The sequence below is a fragment of the Vipera berus genome (assembly GCF_964194415.1).
Source record: "Vipera berus genome assembly, chromosome: 3".
Classification (NCBI taxonomy): domain Eukaryota; kingdom Metazoa; phylum Chordata; class Lepidosauria; order Squamata; family Viperidae; genus Vipera; species Vipera berus.
The window spans coordinates 104,746,121-104,766,500 of NC_138204.1; the positions used below are offsets into that span (position 1 = coordinate 104,746,121).

Consider the following 20,380-nt stretch of genomic DNA (forward strand, 5'->3'; position numbering starts at 1 on the left):
GGGCGGTGAGTGGCAGAAGGTCAGGAGATCAAAGCGGTCCAACAAAGGGATCCCGCCAAAGAGAATCGACATTGGGCACATCACGTCCGTCAACAGCGTTGTGGTCACCCCAAAATCCTTCTCTGACATCCAGGAGCTGCCCATCGAAGAACAGGAGAAATGGCAGCTCGCGATGGAGAAGGCGAGCCTGAAAAAGCTCAATGTCTTCACCCCCCAGCAACCACCAAAGGAGAGGAAGGTCATTGGCACAAGGTGGGTTTTCAAGGCTAAACCACTTGCCAATGGCCTCTACCTGTATAAGGCCCGTTTGGTAGCTCAGGGGTTCGCCCAGCGCTACATGGAGGACTACGGGGAGACCTACTCTCCAACCGTCCGGTTAGAGAGCGTCAAGGCCGCCCTCGTAACTGCAGCCGCTCTGGGGGAGGAAGTCTTCCAATTCGACATCCAGACAGCTTACCTCCACGCCAACCTGGACCGGCAGATCTACGTGAGGGCCCCTCCTGGCTACCAGCAGAAAGGGGGAAATACATGGCTGCTCCACAAAGGGTTATATGGCCTCAAGCAGTCGGGGAAACTATGGTACGACTGCCTTAGAAAAAGTTTAGAATGAGTTGGTTTCAGTGCATCCCATGCAGATGAATGTGTTTTCACACGCAACTCCAAGCGTACCACAGAATGGGTACCTCCTATATGTAGGGCCTGACAAAGAAGGGTGTGATAAATTTGCCAAGGCCCTGGGGGAAAGGTTTACCCTGAAGTCTTTGGGGCGGGTTGACAAGTACTTGGGTGTGCACATCTTGGCCACTAAGGGGGGGTTCGCCCTATCTCAGAAAGAAAAGATAGAGGAGTTATTGGCCAAATTTAAAATGGCAGAATCTAACCCAACGCGTAGCCCGATACAAAGTGACTATTACAATCACACTCACAAGGACTGTCCTGAGTTCACAGATAATAAGCTTTACATATCTGTGATTGGCTCCTTGCTATATATCAGCAATTGGAGCAGGCCTGACATAGCTTTAGCTGTGAATCTACTGTCCCAAAGGAATTCCACTGGACTGCTGTTAAGAGGGTACTTAGGTACCTCAGGGGCACCACCGATGCTCTCCTTGTGCTGGAGCCAGAGAAAGGGAAGACGGCCCAGCTCTCTGCTTACTCGGACGCAGACTGGGCTGGCGACACTAAGAGTAGACGGAGCACCTCTGGTTTCCTCATATTGCTAAATGGCTGTCCTATCCATTGGCATGTTAGGCAGCAAAAATTTGTTTCTTGCTCCACGGCCGAGGCGGAATATGACAGCCTGCCAGACATGGCCAATGATTTGATTTGGTTCGATGCTCTGATAACGAGCATCTGGGCACCTCCTCCTCTGCCCATCCAAATTCAAGAGGATAATACGGCTGCAATTGCAATCCGGGGGCATATGCAGTGGGCTCTAGGTCCCGCCACATAGACATACACTATAAAAATGTCAGGCAGCTTGCCAAAAAGGGGTTTATACATGTTGAGCATTGTAATACAACTGACCAGATAGCTGACCTGTTCACCAAACCTGTTCCCATTGACCGGCACAACCTTCTGTGTAAGCGTTTGTGTTTGGTCTTCTGAATGTGTATATGCATGTCTATGACACCTGCTCGCCCCCTCACATACATTCACTGGTCCCTGTCATTGGCTGGCAAGAAGGGGAATTGTTAGATGTTCTTGTGCCAGCTATGGCAGTTCCCCAAAAAGGTCATCAGATGGAAGCAAAGAGGCTTCTTTGCTCCCACTGGTGGGTCAGGGGTCCCCAGCCCCTGCAGCCCCATTGGAGAGAGTTAATTGGTAAGGGAGGGGCCAAGGCCCCCCATAAAAACCTCTGCTCAGGGGCTGCGCGCTTGCTCTCTCACACACACGCTCTCCCCTCTCTCACACACTCTCACGCTATGAGCTCAATCCAGGCATGGATGCCTCCATGCCAGGGAACTCTTTCTCTCTACTTTATCGTTAAATAAAGCTTCATATGATTGCATCCCTGCGTGTTGCCTTTTTTTTACTTGGAAGCACCTTAACGAATCATCGGTCTCGTGAGGCCATCTCACAAAGGTTACTCACCTTAAAAGGAGGACTGGAATCACTGGGACGAGCAGAAAAATCAAATGAGATAATAAGATCAACTCCTCGCTGTGGTCTTAAGATAAGTGGATATGGCAAATTAAAAGTAAGTCCACTGTCCACAACATGAATTTTTTTACTCTTTACATCTAGAGGCTCATATATCCTGTCAAATTCATCAGGATCTAGGAAAAGGGAGGTAACAATATCAAGGATTAGTGCCATTTTCCAAAACAAATTCTCATATTTCGAATTTTTAAAAACACTTGAAAGTCTTTCTTACATGTAAGAACGCTAAGAAATACTGGGATTAGGTATATATTTTAATTCAGAGAATTCTAAAATTGAATGCACAATTGAAACCAGAGAGTTTTGTTCTAGATTTGATAAGATACGCAAAATGAATAACAAAAAAAGAACATGAGATTCTGTTCTTCTACATGATAATAACAGCCAGACTTCTTTACACACAACAATGAAAGGACTCCCAAATACCAACAGCGGAAGAATAGATGATGAAGTTAATGGAGTTGGTAGAGATGAGGAAATTGATTGCTTGGTTTAAAGAAAAGTCTTTATCTAGCCTTGTTCCTTCTTGGAAACCACTTTTGGACTTTTTCCTCAAAGCTGAAAGAAATGAAACTTTTAACCTTGGGATCTGATGACTAGATCTGTTTATAACCACAGAAGCTCTGTGTGCTATAGTTTTCTATAGCTTAAAGGGTCATTGTATTTCATGCTTGTATCAAAGAAAATCAGAAGTTACTCTTTTCCCATTCTTATCTGCAACACTCCACTACTGTTGCTTTTTCCCTGCTTGCCCTTTCCTCTTTGCAACTTTTTTTTGTATTTTATTCAGTTAAGTAATTCAGTAATGTTTGTGGAAAAAAATAAAATAGTTGAAAGTCTCACATGTCTGGTTTAAATAAAAGCAAGCTATTATATATACTTTTAGTAAACCACTGTAACCAGTTCAGGATATTTACAGTGATAAGTCCAATGTGGTAATGGGAGAGGAGGGGTGGGGCATTAATTCGCACATAACCCAGGTTATAGGTGAGTGATATTATTCTTTAGTCTCTTAGGCTCACTACTCATCTCCATAGTGTTGTTAGTGGTTAGACTGTTGAAAGTACAACCCACATTCATTGTGTACCTTGGAGCCAGTCAATATCTCTCAGACTAAACTACCTTATTGTGATTCTTTGAGAAGTCAAGGAGAAGGAAAAAAGGAAAAGAAAAAAAAACTGTGCATCTCTTTTGAGCTCCTGGGTGAAGGTAGATGGGATATAAATGCAGCGGATTACATGATTTGTGCCTGCAGCAACTGAGAGAAGACAATCCCAGTCAGTTATATATTCTCTTCAAACGTGGCATATCTAAATGATGGAAGGTTGATTAGCATGAGCAGGAAAATGTGAAGCTATGAGGAATTCTAAGTTCATATAAGCCATAAAATAAATCAGAAAGTGTTAGGAATAGAAGGAAGCAACCACACACCTTTTGGACGTTAAAGATTTTTTAATCCAAATATTTCAAATTTGGTGAATATATTTTAGAATGCCTAAGGAACTACTTGATGCTTTATGAAAATAGTCAAAAAATAAAATATATTCAATTACAACAAATGCTATCTAACTGGAGGGAGATCAGGGGACATCTGCACTAAATGAAGTTTGTTATGGTCCATTCTCTAATACTAGCGTTTAATTTTTTCCCCAGACATGACCTCATTTTTCCACTCTGTTGTTTCAATTACTTTTGTAAAGCTTTACTAGACCATGCAGAGCAAAGTTTCATATGGATGGATAAATGTAAGATCTAAGGACAAATGCACATCTGGGTATTCTTTGTAAATACAAATTCAGCATGGAAAACCAGACATTCGGTTCAGATTATTCCAACTTTGTTCCATTTGTTATTTGCAGTTGCAGCTTCGGTATGTACAAGCAGTTCATTTGAAATAGTACATCCTCTCTTCCAAGAATGGACTGAGCCAAGATTATGTGAGAAACAGAGATATTTCCTTTCCAGAAGTACTTTTAAGGGAAGCCAGAAAGTGTAGAATGAACTTTTGTTTCAATTTGAGTCTGTGCTTGAATGAGAATTTATTAATGAATATATGGTACAAAACTCTCTATTCATTTTCCCCTGAAGAGGGAATTTGGGAAAACAGCTATTTCAGCCATTTCTGTCAGCCCAAGATAGTTGGGAGGACAAAATGAAGAGATAGTTGCTGCTATAGGCAACCCCTTGAGCTTGTAGATGAAAAGTAGAACTTAAATGTAAAACCATCTAAAAATAAAATATCAGTCCCCACTCTTCAAAACTCTATGTATATACCAAGATATAAAGATATAATAAATAGCCACCTGCACCTAATGGAGTCCCTGCAGATTTTACTCTGCTAGTCATCACCAACTATAGGGTGTGGTGCTCATCTCTGTTGAGCCAGCGCTATCCTAAGATGTTTCCGTAGTCATCTGGTTAGCATGGTTTTCATGGAGCACTGTTACCTTTTCCCTGAAGTGGTGCCTATTTATCTACTTGCATTTACAGGATTTTGAACTGCTAGGATGGCAGGAACTGGGGCAAGAATGGCCATTTACCCCATTGTGCAACACTGAGGTCTCGAACCTGGGCTGTTGGCTTTCCAGATGACAAGCCCAGTGTTTTAATTGCTGAATCACTGCACCGCCCTCTCTCACCTAATTCAATATATATTGATATGCTGACAGCACTATAGAAGTTATAGAATACCTGACTTTCTCATATAAGGAAACTGAGATAAATAACAAAAGATATTCTAGACTTCCTTCCTTGAAAAGCCTACACACTTATAAATCACTGGGACTTAATGGCATCCACCTAAGAGTTCTTTAAAAATTTCAAATGTGAAATTGTCAACTCCCAGCTCCTCCCATCCCCAAAAATTCAACTGCTATTCAAATTAGCTTCAGTTTGGAGGACTAAGAGTTAGCCAGTATGACACTAATTAAGAAAACGAACAACCAGGGGAAATTTTGCAAATTACAAGCTGGCCAGCTTAACATTTGTACCAGGCAAAATGATAGAAATCATACATTAAGAAGAAAAATAACCAGATACATAGAGTAAAGTAAGAGAATTATAGTAAAAATCTGAAGGGCTTCTACAAACATACAACTTGTTGTACCAATTGTTGAGAGTTTTTTGATGCTATCAATAGGCACATGGGTGGAATGACCCTGTTGATGTTGCATACTTGGCCTTTTAAAAAGATTTTGACAAAGTTTCTCATCAAAAACTCTTGAATAAAATAAACAGATATGGGAAACAAGAAGCCCTCTTTTTTGGAGGGAGATTGCTAAGTGGTTAAAAAGAAAACAAAGAATAGAGATGAATGAATAGCTTTCTTAATGGTAAGTGGTAAGGAGTAGAATCCTCAAAGGTCTGTTCAGGACTTAGCTTTTTAGTTTGTTTATGAATTACTTTGAGGAAGCAATAGGATGGTCATGTTTGTAGATGAGTAGCCCTTGGACTATTGTTGAGAAACAACATGGTAGACTAAAAAGGTTATGAGGTGTAAAAGTTAAAGATAAAGGTTTCCATAGTCCAGTTGTTACAAACAGTGAGGGTCGGCTCTGCTTTGTCCACCCCCCTGAAGCTTTGCACCGGCACGCCACAGGGCTGTGTGCTTAGCCCCTACCTGTACTCTTTATACAGTTATGATTGTGTATCATCTGACCCATCCACTGCGATAATCAAGTTCGCAGATGATACAACTGTGGTGGGTCTTATTACAGGTGGGGATGAGACAGCATATAGGGTGGAGGTACAAAAACTATCCATATGGTGTAGTAACAACAACTTGCACCTAAACATCGGCAAGACGAAAGAGATGGTGTTAGACTTCCGGAGAAAAAAGGAGGAACCTGCCCCACTTCACATCGGAGAGAACTGTGTAGAGAGAGTTTCCTCCTTTAAATTTCTGGGAGTCTACCTCTGTGAAGATCTGACCTGGAAAGTTAACACAACTCAGGTGGCTAGAAAGGCCCAACAGAGGCTTCACTTTCTTAGGGTCTTGCGGAAGAACAGGGTAGAACAACAGCTAATGACCCTCTACTATAGAGAGCGTCCTCTCATATGGTATTGTGGTTTGGTATGCTGGTCTGACAGCCGCGGATAGGAGAGTATTACAGAGGGTAGTGAGCACAGCACAAGACATTGTGGGCTGTCCCCTGACACCACTGGATGACATCGCCAGGGCTCGTTGCCTTGGAAGAGTGAGGAAGATTCTCAGGGATGACTCACACCCTGGACGGTATCTCTTTACTCTCCTACCATCCGGTAGGAGATATAGGAATATAGCCAGCCGTACCAACAGGCTGAAAAATAGCTTTTATCCGTGGGCTGTTAGGCTTTTAAATGGGACATAATCTTATGCAGAATTGACTTGGGAGGCTGGTGTGTGGTGTAGTTGGTTCACATAGTGTGGTGGGATGGAGGGTTTGTTGTCACTGTGTGTTGGGGGGAGAGAGCACGGGGGAGGCTCATCTAATCTCAATGTACACATGTTGTACTTTGACAATAAAGGTTTATTATTATTTGTGCCCAATTCTAAGGAGTGGTGCTCATCTCCATTTCTCAGCCGAGGGAGCCAGCATTGTCCAAAGACATTTTCTGTGGTCATGTGGCCAGCATAATTATATGTCAAGGTGCAAGGAACGCAGTTACCTTCCAACTGAAGTGGTACCTATTTATCTACTCACATTTGCATGCTTTCAAACTGCTAGGTAGGCATGATGAGAATTCACCCCATCGCAGGGAACTCAGGTCTTGAACCAGGGCTGTCTGCTTTCCAGCTGACAAGCTAAACATCTTTAACTGCTGAGCCATCATGCTCCTTTGTTATGAAGTGACAGACATTTAAAAGAAATATTTTTACTGAAACATTTTTCAAAATGTGTGCTATTTTAACCTTTAGGTAAGATTTATAGTTCCATCTTAGCTGATACTCTTCCAAAGAAAAGACAATTTGAGGGGAAGAGGTTTATTTTGGAAAGCAAGCACTCTAAGTATGAAAGGGATTGCACGAGAATATTCATATACTACATGTCCAGATTACTTAGTCTCCATTTACACTTGAACAATCTTACTACAAATAAATAAAGGAGAAAATTGATGAACTGTAATCAAGTATTTCTTATTATACAACCTCCAGTAACTAAGAGGAGTGAATAAACAAAATTTTGGAAGGTAAGTCAAAGACATCATACCAGAAAAGTTCATGTGTCAGGAGCCTCCCCCCCAAAAAAAAGAAATAAAAAATTGGCAGATCTGGGATAAAGTGCATTAATTGCTATATTCCATGTAATGCAGTGGAATGAAGATAATTTTTATTGTCATTTTTTTACTATGAGCACACTGATCCACATTAAAAATGAAATTCTGTTGCCTGTTCTCAAAAGAAAGTATAAATATACATACCACACATATACCCATGCTATATGCCTACACACACACACACACACACACACACACACACCATAGGTATATGTATGTTTGTATATACTCCATAGATAGCTAGATAGCGATAGATATAGATGATATAGATATTAGATATATATTTACCCCAAACACACACACACACACACACACACACACACACACACAAATCTTAACCACTGCCCATTTTGAATGCATAGCGGAAAGAGGAAACTTGAGAATTCACAAGGTTAATGCTATATGGAACAAAACTGTGGCTGAATCTGGATGTTCTGCTTCAGATACTATGAAGCCTCCTCCAAGAAAGTAAGAAGGAAAATAGGTCATGAAGAGAATGTGTAGCATCACAGACAAACCTGCGGACCCTACTTAAACATCACTTATATGCTATGTCCTGGATAGAAGGAAGCAAACTATCAATAATCTTTTCTGCCATCCTCACCATTCTCTGCACCACCTTCTATTTGAATCTTTAATGCTTCCAAACCAGACAGTATTGCAATATGACAGGATGCTCTCAATCGTCCCATTGTAGAAAGTGGTAAGGACAAGGGAAGGAAGATGTGCTTTTCTCATGCGACACAGAAAATGCAGGCGCTGCTGTGGGCACTTCACCAGTGTCTCACTGTTGAGCAACCAAGCTACCCCTTTCCTCAAGCAGTTATCCAATGTGTTTATTTATCCAAGAACTGATAAAGTTTATTTATCAGTATCAGAGAAAGAAAATTCTGACAAGAGTTGTCAAATTTTGTTACTGATTATGCTTCTGCTGGCCATCAAATGTAACAGTTTTTGCTTCATGGAGATGGTAGTAAGGAATACTTAATCTTTTATAATATTCTTGTTATACATACAATAAAAAGAAATGTTTACTTAAATAATATTTATTTATTTATTTTTATTTTATTTTATTGGATTTGTATACCGTCCTATTCCCGTAGGACTCAGGGCGGTTTACAGGGCAGTTAAAACCATGAATACAAAAAATTAAAAACAAATAAAACAATTAAATTAAATTCAAGCCCCAAGAGTAAATCTAAAACCCAGTTAAATTAACAACCCCACAGTCTGGACCAAACAGATTGAAGAGCCAAGTTTTCAGGTCCCGGCGAAATGAGCGAAGGTCGGGGGCAGTCCTAAGTTCTGTGGGTAGATGGTTCCATAGGGCAGGCGCACCCACAGAGAACGCCCTTCCCCTGGGAATAACCCGCCGGCGGTACCCTGAGAAGGCCCTCCCTGTGGGGGTGCACAGGATGGGAAAGATGATGCCAGCAGCAGGTGTTCCCTTAGATAGTCCGGACCCAAGCCATTTAGGGCTTTATAGGTCATCACCAGCACCTTGAATCTCACCCGGAGGGCAACCGGAAGCCAATGCAGCTCACGGAGAAGAGGTGTTACACGGGAGTATTGGGAAGCTCCCATCAAAACTCGCGCGGCTGAATTCTGCACCAGTTGAAGCCTTCGGGTGGTCCTCAAGGGCAGCCCCATGTAGAGGGCATTGCAGTAGTCTAACCGGGAGGTCACGAGCGCATGAGTGACTGTACGTAGAGCATCTCGGTCCAGATAGGGACGCAACTGGCGCACCAGGCGAATCTGGGCAAAAGCCCCCCTGGTCACGGCTCCTATATGATCTTCCAAACTGAGCCGCGAATCCAGGAGGACTCCCAAGTTGCGAGCCCTATCAACGGGGGGTAATACCTCATCCCCTATTGTTAATGATGGAGAAGGCTGGTCAGCCCGAGATGCCGGTATGAACAGCCACTCAGTCTTGTCAGGATTGAGACGAAGCCTGTTTCTCCCCATCCAAACCCGGACCGCCTCCAGGCAACGGGATATCACGGCGAGGGCATCACTGGGTTGGGTCGGGGTGGAAAGAAAAAGTTGGGTATCATCAGCGTACTGGTGATACCCCACCCCGAAACCACGAATGAGCTCACCCAGCGGCTTCATGTAGATGTTGAACAGGAGGGGAGAGAGGACCGACCCCTGAGGGACTCCACAAACGAGAGATCTCGGGGTGGACCTCTGTCCTCCCATCAACACCAACTGCGAGCGGCCCAGGAGGTAGGAGGAGAACCACTGTAAAACGGTGCCTCCCACTCCCAGCCCCCTGAGACGCCGCAGTTGGATACCATGGCCGATGGTATCAAAAGCTGCTGAGAGGGCTAATAGGACTAGGATAGAGGAACAACCCCTGTCCCAAGCCCGCCAGAGATCATTCACCAGTGCGACCAATGCCGTCTCTGTGCTATGCCCAGGTCTGAAACCCGATTGGTACGGGTCGAGATAATCAGTTTCCTCCAGGAACAGAGGAAGCTGATGCGCTACCACACTCTCAACAACCTTCGCCAAAAAGCGAAGGTTGGAGACAGGACGATAGTTATTCAAAATCGCCGAGTCCAGGGTAGGCTTCTTGAGGAGTGGCCTCACCACTGCCTCTTTCAAGGCAGAAGGGAAAACACCCTTGCTCAAAGAAGCAGTTATTACTGCCTGGAACCAGCCTCGTGTCTTCTCCCGGGCTGCATAAACCAGCCAGGAGGGGCACGGGTCCAATAAACAGGTGGTAGAGCTCAGCCTCCTCATGATCCTGTCCACCTCATCGGGGGTCATAGGATCAAACTCAGTCTAGATAACACTATCAAGACCACTCGAATCCTCCCTGTCGGATTCTGTCCAGTCAGAGTCCAAGCCGGCCCGAATCTGATATATGATATACAATTGAGGGCTTCAAAATGCGCCCTTCAATAGAAATAAGAATAAACCTAGTCAAGAGGCCTCATATGGTCAGCTTTCAAAAGTAAACTGAGGCACAAGGAAACCAACCCTTTTGTCACATGGAGTTCTGCTGCTGCCTGTAACTTATTTTTCAAGAATCCACAGGAATTGATCAACTCTATAATGTTTTCCACATGGATTCTTTCATAAGACTGGAGAACTTCCTCACAAAGGTCTTGCTTAAAGAGGGACTGCCTTGGGTAGGGGTTGGACTAGTAGACCTCCAAGATCCCTTCCAGCCCTATATGATTCTATGATATACCTGTCAAAAGTTTTGAAAGGGCATTTGCTATCATCAAGAACAAATATCTTCATCTTGCATCAACTGAGTCGAAGATTACAACTATTCTTGGATGATCCCATATTCCATTCTGGCAAACTGGAGATAACCACCTTCTCAACAACTTTTACTAAAAAGGGAAGAATGAACTAAAATGATCCGGTTTGGCTGGATCCAAGGATGGCTTCTTAAGAAAGGGATACACCATTACCTCTTTCAGAGCTCATGGAAATACATTCCCCCCCACACACACAGAGAGGTATGTATCACCATGTACAGTCCACCTACAGGTTGTCTCTTTGGACCTTTCAAAACTAGGAAGGGTGTGGATATAACATAAATGTAGCTGAACCTATAACCCCAAGTTTCCTGTCCCATTCCTGTGACTTCTCCCATCACATATTTAAAATATTTACCTTTTCTTTTTTAATTAAAATCTCCTTTGGAAACTATATTAAAATATGGAATACCTTTTGTAATAAAAATGATTAAAACAAAAAAATAAATGTTAATTTCCAGATGATAAATCACTGTTCTCATTTAGTCTGATTTGATATAATGCCATTAATTAGAAGTATAGCCTTATAAACCCATTCTCATGAGAACAGTCCTTCTCTACTCCCTGATTTTCCCTAAACATAATTCCCAAGGTTTGGAGACAAGCGCTGGCTCTTCGGCTTTGAAACGGAGATGAGCACCGGCCCCTAGAGTTGGAAACGACTAGCACGCATGTGTGGGGGAACCTTTACCTTTAAAGTTACCTTCTGCCTCCAACTTACTATTTGAAACCAACTCCTGACATCAGATTGTCAGGCTCTTTCTAATAACCAAGCCCATGTAAGACAAGATCAGGAAGGGTCAAAATTATGCTAATTGCCACCGCTTCCCAGAATGAGAATGCTGATCATGTTAACTGTCAACTGGCCCCACTTCCAAGCCTAAAGACTAAAGCCAGATGTCTTTTAAGTGCTGAGAAGGTAGGGAATAGAAGTGCTGGATTTAAATTGCAGCAGATATAAAAGGTTATTATCCAGTTATGTGTCAAGTGTTTGCTCTGTTCCAAGTAGAGTGCCTAAGAAGCGTTTTGACAAACTCTAAGGGCAAGGAGAGTGCTATGGATGTGAAACTGGCTTTGTAAGACCTAAACTATGCACAACTCCTTATGTATACAGGTGGTCCTCGACTTATAACCACAATTGGGACCAGAATATATGTTGTTAAGCAAATGAGTTGTTCTGCCCGATTTTAACTTTTGGCAATGGTTATTAAATGAATCACTGCAGTTAAGTAGAATCACATGGTTCTTAAGCAAATCTGGCTTACCCACTTGACTTTGCTTGTCAGACATTGGCAGGGAAGGTTGCAAATGGAGATCACATGACCCCAGGACACTGCAATCCTTGTAAATATATGTTACTCACTAAGCACCTGAATGTTGATCACTTAACCATGGGTATATTGCAATGGTTATAAAGGTGAGTAAGTCACTTTTTTCAGTGCAACTGTAAGTTTGAACGGTTGCTAAACAAATGATTGTATGTCAAGGACTACTCCTATTTGGAAGCAAGTCTCAAAAAAATAATTACTTTACATTTTATTCTGTCTTACTGATCAGAGAAACAGAATGAAGAAACATAGGGATTTTCACCTGTTACAGCAGTATCCATTTCATCATCCTCCACAGAATCTTGGGTATTGACACCAATGAAAGGGGATAATGGGTAGCAAGTATTGAGATTCAAACCCAACATGAAATTGTGGACTTTGCCAGCACGGCCCTCTCGGGTGGTGAAAAGAGCACTCTCGCCCACCAGTGCCATAAACATCCTCTGAACCCAGCTTTCCTGGCTGGTCTGTTCATGAGATATTTCAGCCTGGGGGTTTTCTGAGCCTGTTTGAGAAGGTAAGAAGAAAGGCCATCAGCACCTAATGAAGTGATATTCCAAAATAACTTTTTGAGAAGATTTTAATAAAATGGTCATAGAAAGAATGCATTTGCAAAAGGCAACAGCTGAAGGGCATAAGGTACATGCATGCAAAATATGCTCAATGGAGGTCTACTGCTGTTTTTCTGACTGCCGTTGATGCTGTTCTTTAAGAAAACAGCTTCTAGAAAATGCAAATTAAAGCTGAGAAGTAAATAAGGAGGAGGAAAAGGGATGTGCTGGCCACTCTTTAATTCCTGATGCCTTTCCTTATGAAATGGATAAGATCCAAACATTGTGGATTGTTCTATATGTATATCTGAAGCCCCATTCTTTAAATGGACTAGCTGAGGTATATACCTCGATGTGACCAGTGCTTAACTTTTAAATTATGTTCATGAACAGAAACTTGTGCTGAACATTGTTCTTTGAAAAAAGCCTTCTATTTTTTTTAAAAAAAGAGGAATCGGGGAACAATCTTTGTCCTAATAAAAACAAGACCAACAAAAATTGCTAAGCACATTGATTTGTGCTTTAAATTGTAAGCCGCCCTGAGTCTTCGGAGAAGGGCGGGATATATTTATTTATTTATTTATTTATTTATTTATTTATTTATTTATTTATTTATTTATTTATTATTTATTTATTTATTTATTATATTTTTATACCGCCCTTCTTCCGAAGGACTCAGGGCGGTGTACAGGGCAATAAATATAAAAAACAGAATACAAAAGTTAAAAAACCATTAAATATAATGCCCAAATTTAAAATTTAAAACAATAATTAAAAACATATTAAAACCTCAACCCTAACCCATCAGACCAGGTCAGATTGCTCAAACAAATACGTTTTTAGATCGCGCCGGAAGGAGCGAAGGTCGGGGGCCATCCGGAGCTCAACCGGCAAGCGGTTCCACAGAGAACGCCCTCCCCCTGGGGGCCACCAATCGGCATTCTTTGATCGGAGGCACCCTGAGGAGGCCCTCTCTGTGGGAGCGCACTGGACGGAGGGAAGTTGACGCCGGCCGCAGGTGTTGCCGTAGGTAATCCAGACCCATGCCATGTAGGGCTTTGTAAGTCGTTACCAACACCTTGAATTTCACCTGGAGGGCAACCGGCAGCCAATGCAGCTCGCGGAGCAAAGGTGTAACATGGGAGTATCGGGAAACTCCTAGTACAACTCGCGCGGCTGCATTCTGCACCAGTTGAAGCCTCCGAGTGGACTTCAAGGGCAGCCCCATGTAGAGAACATTACAGTAGTCCAGATGAGAGGTCACGAGCGCATGAGTGACTGTACGTAAGGCATCCCGGTCCAGATAGGGTCGCAACTGGTGCACCAGGCGAACCTGGGCAAAGGCCCCCCTAGTCACAGCTCCAATATGCTCTTCTAAAGAGAGCTGTGAATCTAGAAGGACCCCCAAGTTGCGTGCCCTATCTACGGAGGGTAATAGCTCACCCCCCATGGCCAGAGATGGAATAACCGGAATTTCCCGGGATGCCGACACGAACAGCCACTCAGTCTTGTCAGGGTTGAGTCGAAGCCTGTTCCTTCCCATCCAGACCCGGACCGCCTCCAGGCAGCGGGACATCACGTCGAGGGCAACACTGGGGTGGTTTGGGGTCGAAATAAAAAGCTGGGTATCATCAGCGTACTGATGATACCCAACTCCAAAACCACGAATGATCTCGCCCAGCGGCTTCATGTAGATGTTGAACAGGAGAGGTGAGAGGACCGATCCCTGAGGGACTCCACAAATGAGAGGCCTCAAGGTCGACCTCTGTCCCCCTGCCAACACCGACTGCGAATGTCCCAGAAGGTAGGAGAACCACTGGAGAACTGTGCCTCCCACTCCCAACCCCCTGAGACGTCGCAGCAAGATACCATGGTCGATGGTATCAAAAGCCGCTGAGAGGTCTAAAAGGACTAGGACAGAGGAGCAACCCCTGTCCCGAGCCCGCCAGAGATCATTCACCAGCGCGACCAATGCCGTCTCCGTGCTGTACCCGGGCCTGAAGCCCGATTGGTACGGGTCTAGATAATAAATGGGATTTTAAAAAAAATAACAGAAGAGGTGGTAAAAAAACCCTGGAAGTGCCAAGTGAAGAATAATAGCATTGGTTGAAAACATTAAAGGCAAAGTTTCTATTAAGATACTATTTAATTTAAAAAGCAGGGTTCTTATAATATATATTTGGAGCCATGGTGGCACAGTGGTTAGAATGCAATATTGCAGGCTAATTCTGCTGACTGCCAGCAGTTCGATACTGACCGGCTCAAAGTTGACTCAGCCTTCCATCTTTCCAAGGTGGGTAAATTGAAAACCCAGATTGTTGAGGGCAATATGCTAATTCTGTAAATTGCTTAAAGAGGGCTATAAAGCCCTGTGAAGCTCTTTTAAAGAGAAATAGCATATTTCTCTGTATATTTCTAGATGAATAGCTTTTCTCCCAGGGGTGTCCTTAAACTGGCTCACAAGAGCCAATTGTTTCACCACTGGTCTGTAACATGGGGATGGCAATACTAACATTTTCTTAAATTTAATTTAATTTAATTTAATTTAATTGCTGCCCATTTCATGCTTCAAGCCTATCTTGCAAATTGTTTTAAGTATTACAAGATAACCCATGCAAAAAAACTTTCAATATCTTAAAGTACAATATAAATTATAAACATCATTCTGATATTTTTAACTTATGTTTTTGTAATCTAGTACATGACCTGGACATTTAAACAGCTATATCTTCTTTTTTAAAAAAAGCACACACTTTTATAAAGCATCCAGAAGTGTTTAATAGGGGGAAAGTTGAGTTGAAGGTTGACTCAGCCTTCCATCCTTCCGAGGTAGGTAAAATGAGGACCCAGATTGTTGGGGGCAATAAGCTGACTTTGTAATAATGCTGCTTGGGGGGGGGAAGCCCTAATAAGCAGGCATATACATAGAATGAAGGCTATTGCTAAGCACATTTGATTTGTGCTTAGATTGTAAGCCGCCCTGAGTCTTCGGAGAAGGGCGGGATATAAATGGGATTAAAAAATAATAATAAGTACTTCTGTCTAATGAACACATAGTCTTGTTTTGCTCTTTTGGTTATGTCTTTCTTTGGTAAGACATTGTCCATAAAAATATTTTGTAGGTGCTGTCATGGTTTGGTAACCTTTCTTACCTTTCAGCCCCTGTGATTCATCATCACTGTCTGAATCATTGCTTACAATCTGTCGCAACCTGATATTTTCTGTGAATACAAGAAAAGAAATATTGAATAAAAATAGAGAAATGGAAGAAATTAGAAAATATGTTAATATTGGGAAGGGGAAGGCAATTAATGAGAATATTTCTTCACTGCAAGTGCCTTTCATTCTGTAAACACAGAGGGGATGTGCACTTTCTATTGATCAAGTGATTCTGAGTCATTGTTTGCCTTAAAAGTCCTTTATTAGCCTAATACACTGGCAAATGCTTGCTCGAAGGAAGCTGGAATCTGAAATCTCCGCCCCTTGCACAATATATTAAAACACAATTCTCCATCTTTCTAATTTTGTCATTAATCATATTCTCCAATTAATTTAAAGAATCAGTTTCCCTTCCCCCACCAAACCCTTATCTCCTTAGTGAGAGAAATAGCCTTGAAAGTGCATTTCTTCTCATTCCCGCTCCTAACCTTAAACTAAAGCAATACACTAGTCTTAAAGTAATACACAAGTTTAACATATGAAACGGCTACTTCTTCATCTCTTGTTAAGCAATAACACTCGATGTTAGCAGCGTTGACATTTATTTTTATTTTATTTTATTTTAATCCAATTTATATCCCGCCCTTCTCCGAAGACACAGGGCGGCTTACAATTTAAGCACAAAGCAATGTGCTTAGCAATAGTCAGACATCTGGCCCCCCTTACAAAAAGGACAGATCCTGTAATGTAAACAAAATACAAGTTAGCAACTGGCTTTTGGTTTGTTGGGGTGTTCCTCATAAAACCTCTTGATAAGTCTGTCAGCTTTCACATCAGTAGATTTCACCCAAATGGCTTCAGACAATGGGCATCCCTTCCATTGTACTAGGTATTGCAATTTTCCCTTAAAGATTCTAGAGTCAAGAATATGTTTCACTTCATAATGGGTCTGACCTTCTACCATGAGGGGTCCAGGTGCTTTATTAGGGGGAGGTCTTAAAGTGGAGGTTCAAAAAGGTTTCAGCAAGCTACAAAGGAACACCGGATGAATTTTCCCCAAAAGTCTGGGTAGTTTCAATTTTACTGTGACCAGGTTGATGATTTTCACAATGGGGAAAGGCCCCAATTTTGGTCCCAATTTCTTATTGGGTAGTTTAAGACGTAAGTATTTGGTCGACAAATAGACCTTTTCCCCAACTTGGAATGTTCTTTGGGGAGCTCTTTTTGTAGGTCTCAAAAGTCTTTTTTAAGTCCACCTTTGTATTTTTCCAAACTTCTTCCCAACCCCTCACCCAATGATCAAGAGTGTGGGAAGTGGAGGGTAACTGAGGGTATTCCGGTATGGGTTGAATTATTTCCCTGTGGCTACATGGAAAGGAGTGTAGCTGGTGCTGCTATGTACTGAATTATTGTAAGCCACCTCTGCAAAAGGGAGGAGGTCGGTCGAGTTTGTTTGTTGGTAAGAGACGTAGCATCTAAGGTATTGTTCCACCATTTTGTTGGCGGATTCTGTGGCTCCGTTAGTAGCCAGGTGAAAAGCAGTTGATGGGCCTTGAGATGATCCCATTAATTTAAGAAAGTTTCTCCAAAATTTAGCTGTGAACTGCACCCCTCTGTAAGAAATTATTCGCTTAGGTGCGCCATGTAGTCGATAGATATGTTTTAGAAACACCTTAGTCAGGCATTGAGCTGATGGAAGTCCTTTGCAGGTGATAAAATGAGCCTGTTTTGAAAATAGGTCTATCACAGTCCAAATGACAGTGTTTACTCTACTGTCGGGTAGGTCTACTATAAAGTCCATAGCTATTTCTTCCCATGGTTGAGAAGGTTCGGCCACCAGTTGCAGTAACCCAGGGGTCTTTCCTGGGATTCTTTTCATGGTGGCACATACAGTACAGCTCTTGACATAGTTTTGTACATCTCATTTAAGTCCTGGCCACCAAAATTGCCGGCGAGTGAGATGTAGAGTTTTTAGATATCCAAAATGTCCAGCCTGTTTGACATCATGGCTGTGTTTGAGGGCATTAACATGAAGAGCTTCAGGCAAGTACAATTTTCCCCCCTTGTAAGCCAGACCATCCCTGCATGTTAGGGATGTCTGATTCTCTTTAAACCATTGATCACAGTGAGGAGTTCTCACTTTATTTTCTTTACCCCGGGGTCATCAGGATTAGGGGTCCTGCGAGGTGTGAGTTGGGCCGCAGTTTGTGGACCGGGGATAATTGCTTCGAGAACTTCTTCACGTTCGCTTTTGTACTGTGGCAATTGGGAGAGCGCATCAGCTAGGAAGTTTTTTCTCCCTGGTATGTATTTTAGAGTAAAGTTAAAACAGTTGAAGTACTGTGCCCATCATACTTTTGGTGACAATTTGTGGAGAGTTGTTAGTGCCTCTAAATTTTTGTGATCTGCCCATACTTCAAAAGGCACCTTGCTCCATTCTAAGTAGTGCCGCCAGTTTAATAGCCCCCACCTAATAGCGAAGGCTTCCTACTCCCAGACTGTCCATCTCCTCTCGCTTTCAGTAAATTTCTTAGAGGTGTAAGCACAAGGCTGCAGGACCCCACTTTTATTCTTTTGCAATAACACCGCTCCGACTGCCATATCATTATCGTCTGCCTGAATTACAAAGGGCTCCCCTGGGCAAGGGTGCTTTAGGACCGGTTCAGCCGCAAATAGTCTTTTTAAATTCTGAAAAGCTTTCTGACAACTCATAGTCCATGCTAGCGGCTGGCCAGGTCATGGTTTTCCCCCTCCCTTGCCTGTTTTGTGTAGTTCTCTAAGAGGTAGAACAATCTCGGCAAAAGAGGGAATAAATTGACGGTAGAAGTTGGCAAACCCTACAAAGCTCTGGAGCTGCTTGCGGGTTTTGGGGGCTGCCATTCAATTATAGTTTTTACTTTGGCTGGGTCCATTTTGATACCCTCATTGGAGATTCTACAGCCAAGATAATCTAATCGGGTTTGGTGAAATTCACATTTCAACAATTTGACATAAAGTTTGGCATTCAATAGTTTAACACTTCTCTGACCAGTTTTATGTGGTTGGTCATATTCGTGCTGTATATCAGGATGTCAAGGTATACTAGGACCCCTTTGTATAGGTGTTCATGTAGGACCTCATTCATCAACTGCATAAATACAGCTGGGGCCCCCTGCAGTCCAAATGACATGACTGAATTGGTAGCTCCCCAAGGGGCAGTTGAAGGCTGTATTCCACTCATCCCCCTCGTTTATTCTTACGCGGTAATATGGTTCTCTCAGGTCTAACTTGGTGAAGACGCTCCCCTTCACCAGATGGGTTAGCAAGTCTTTCAGGAGGGGGAGAAGGTATTTATTTTCCACACTCACAGCATTTAGGCCTTTATAGTCCATGCAGAGATGTAAAGACCCATCTTTTTTCTCTTTGAAAAACACAGTAGACTTGGCCCACTCGATGAATCCCCTCGCTAGGTTTGTATCCACATATCGCTGCATCTCCTCCATTTCTAGGGGGGACATAGCGTACATTCTTGGTTGGGGGAGTTTGGCCTCTGGTAACAATTCAATCCCCTTCATGGATTACTGCCTTGTCGTGGCGAAGGGGCTTGCGTAATTCAATGAAGCTATGAGCTATGCCGTGCAGGGCCACCCAAGACGGACAGGTCATAGCAGAGAGTTCTGACAAAACGTGATCCACTGGAGAAGGAAATGGCAACCCACTCCAGTATCTTTGCCATGAAAACCCTATGGACAGTACCAAAAGGCAAAACGATATGACGCTGGAAGATGAGCCCCTCAGGTCGGAAGGCGTCCAATATGCTACTGGGGAAGAGCAGAGGGCTAGTACTAGTAGCGCCAGAAAGAATGAAGCGACTGGGCCAAAGCCGAAAGGACGCTCAGCTGTGGATATGTCTGGTGGTGAAAGGAAAGTCCGATGCTGTAAAGATTTTTTCTCCATAGGAACCTGGAATGTAAGATCCATGAATCAAGGAAAGCTGGACGTGGTCAAACAAGAGATGACAAGACTAAACATTGACATCTTAGGTATCAGCGAACTAAAATGGACAGGAATGGGTGAATTTAATTCAGATGACCATCAGGTATACTACTGCGGGCAAGAATCCCTCAGAAGAAATGGAGTAGCCTTCATAGTCAATAAAAAAATAGGAAAAGCAATACTGGGATACAATCCTCAAAATGACAGAATGATCTCAGTTCGAATCCAAGGCAAACCATTCAATATCACAGTAGTCCAAGTCTATGCCCCAACCACCGGTGCTGAAGAGGATGAAATTGACCGGTTCTATGAAGCCCTACAGCATCTTATAGAACTAACACCCAGAAATGATGTCCTTATCATCATGGGGGATTGGAATGCTAAAGTAGGAAGCCAAAAGATAACCGGAATAACAGGCAAGTTTGGCCTTGGAGTACAAAATGAAGCAGGGCACAGGCTGATAGAATTTTGTCAAGAGAATACAATGGTCATAGCAAACACTCTTTTCCAACAACCCAAGAGACGGCTTTACACATGGACATCACCAGACGGTCAACACAGAAATCAGATTGACTATATGCTCTGCAGCCAAAGATGGAGAAGCTCTATACAGTCAGTAAAAACAAGACCAGGAGCTGACTGTGGCTCAGACCATGAGCTTCTTGTTGCAAAG

At 42.8% G+C, this 20,380-nt stretch overlaps 1 protein-coding gene across 2 annotated transcripts in view; it reads right to left on the minus strand.

Annotated features, from left to right (window-relative positions):
* PLA2G4A (phospholipase A2 group IVA) overlaps positions 1-20,380 on the minus strand; it is a 197,356-nt gene that overhangs the window by 24,011 nt on the left and 152,965 nt on the right. For both annotated transcript variants that reach the window (XM_081324965.1, XM_081324966.1), the window contains exons 13-15: positions 15,726-15,794; positions 12,285-12,527; positions 2,095-2,279 (exon numbers count right to left, since the gene is read on the minus strand). In XM_081324965.1, coding sequence (XP_081181091.1) covers positions 2,095-2,279; positions 12,285-12,527; positions 15,726-15,794 — 497 coding nt within the window. The remainder of the gene's footprint in view (positions 1-2,094; positions 2,280-12,284; positions 12,528-15,725; positions 15,795-20,380) is intronic.